This window comes from Etheostoma cragini, unplaced genomic scaffold, assembly GCF_013103735.1.
Source record: "Etheostoma cragini isolate CJK2018 unplaced genomic scaffold, CSU_Ecrag_1.0 ScbMSFa_350, whole genome shotgun sequence".
NCBI classification, from domain to species: Eukaryota; Metazoa; Chordata; class Actinopteri; order Perciformes; family Percidae; genus Etheostoma; species Etheostoma cragini.
Window position 1 is genome coordinate 819 of NW_023267775.1, and position 2,147 is coordinate 2,965.

The window sequence follows — 2,147 nt, forward strand, 5'->3', positions numbered from 1 at the left end:
TGCCCCCCCCCAGAGATGAACGTGGAGAGCTCCCGGTCCCATCTCATCGTGTGCGTCCTGGTGGAGAGCCGGAACCTGACCAACGGCAGCCTGAGCACCGGGAAGCTGAGCCTGGTGGACCTGGACGGCAGCGAGAGGGCCGCCAAGACCGGCGCCAAGGACCACCAGCTGAGGGTTCGATTCCCCGCCCACCGCCCTAGTCTACAACACTTACACCACCCAATAATGTTGTACTTCCTCTGCCTGTTTCAAGTATATTTTTTATTGTCTGTATTTATATTTTTTCTGAAGACTTATACTATGGTTAGACTCAATGTCTTCTTTACTATGGTTACTTTTGCTATATTACAAATTAACCTTCATGTTGTCCTCAGGTTGTCTTCATGTTGTCCCCATGTTGTCCCCATGTTGACCTCATGTTGACCACATGTTGTCCCCATGTTGACCACATGCTGTCCTCATGTTTTCCCCATGTTGTCCCCATGTTGCCCTCATGTTGACCTCATGTTGACCACATGCTGTCTTCATGTTGTCCCCATGTTGTCCCCATGTTGACCTCATGTTGTCCCCATGTTGTCCCCATGTTGACCTCATGTTGTCCCCATGCTGTCCTCATGTTGACCTCATGTTGTCCTCATGTTGCCTTCATGTTGTCCTCATGCTGTCCTCATGTTGTCCCCATGTTGTCCTCATGTTGTCCCCGTGTTGCCCTCATGTTGTCCTCATGTTGCCTTCATATTGTCCCCATGTTGTCCTCATGTTACCCCCATGTTGTCCTATATCAATGTACTTTTTAAATCCCCAAAATAACATGATTGATTCCACCCAACGCTCTTTGCCAAGTACTAATCTCTACTTTCATTAATTTTGGGGCGTCTTATTCAATTTTATAGCATTGTAAAACAAATGGAAGTGTTTTTGAAATAGTATTGAGTAAAAGTTGACATATTCCAGTCTGTGATTATCATCAACATCCATTCCTCTCTTCATACTCACACCCCCCCCCCCCCCCCCCCCCCCCCCCCCCCCCCTTTCCTGCAGGAGGCAAACTCCATCAACAAGTCTCTGAGCGCCCTGGGGGACGTGATCTCAGCGCTGTCTGCAGAGCTACCACACGTCCCGTACAGGAACAGCAAGCTCACACAGGTGCCGGGGGGGGGGGGTTGAAAATTGAAAATCAACACTTTTGACGCTTTTTAAATCAATGTTTTTCTGTATGTTTTCAATCCATTTTTGTGGTAATTTGGTTAAAAAGAAACTCATATTTTAGATATATGTCTATATTTTAGACATGTTTAAAGGGGGACAACAGGAGGGTTTGTAGTCTGCAGAACTACCACACAGCGTACAGGAACCGCCCCCTCACACAGGAAATGGATGTATGGGGGACTGGTCCTCCTCATCAGGACACCTGGGGGGGGGGGGTCTACACACCTGAAGCAGATCAGCCATCACCGCTCCGGTCTCAGCGGTTCACTAAAACTTTATCAGAACAGAACACTGGAAAAAGTGACAAATGTTGGGAAAGAGAAAGAAAAAAAAAAGAGACAAAAAATTTAAAAATTAAAAAAATATTTTAAAAAATGAATGAAATTGACAAAAACACTATCGCTGAAAAAGGGACCATTCAAAAAAAAAAGGAAAAGCGACAAAGAAAAAAGAAGAATTAAAAATAATTGTAAGAAATGTAGGAATAGGAATAAAATTGTCAAAAACACTTTTAACGCTGAAAAACAGCCCAAAAAAAAAGGGAAAAAGCCACAAAGAAATAGTTAAAAACTTGCCCAAACCATTAAACCGTGCAGGGTACCGGTTTGTCTCCCAGGTGATGCAGGACTCACTCGGCGGGGACGCCAAGACGCTGATGATCGTCACCGTGTCTCCGTCGGAGACCAGCCTGGACGAGACGCTCACGTCTCTCGTGTAAGAACCAGATCCACGTTTTTATTAAGGACCAGATCCACGTTTCCTCCCTCTGAACGCCGACTAACACCTAGTTAGGTTTCTAACAGCAGCCTCACCTTCCCAGGTACGCCACCAGAGCGAAGAACATCACCAACACCGCTCAGAGACACCTGGAGAGCCGAGAGGTCGCCCAGCTGAGAGAGGTGGGGCGCCGATGAGTCACCGCTACACACGATGAGTCA

General features: G+C 46.6%; 1 protein-coding gene across 1 annotated transcript in view; it reads left to right on the plus strand.

Annotated features, from left to right (window-relative positions):
* LOC117940852 (kinesin-like protein KIN-14E) overlaps positions 1-2,049 on the plus strand; it is a gene marked incomplete at its 5' end in the record, with an annotated part of 2,470 nt that extends 421 nt beyond the window's left edge. Inside the window, 3 exons of the mRNA XM_034865980.1 lie at positions 14-174; positions 1,042-1,146; positions 1,826-2,049. Of these exons, the coding sequence (XP_034721871.1) occupies positions 14-174; positions 1,042-1,146; positions 1,826-1,927 (368 nt within the window). The remainder of the gene's footprint in view (positions 1-13; positions 175-1,041; positions 1,147-1,825) is intronic.
* Positions 2,050-2,147: the final 98 nt, after the last annotated feature.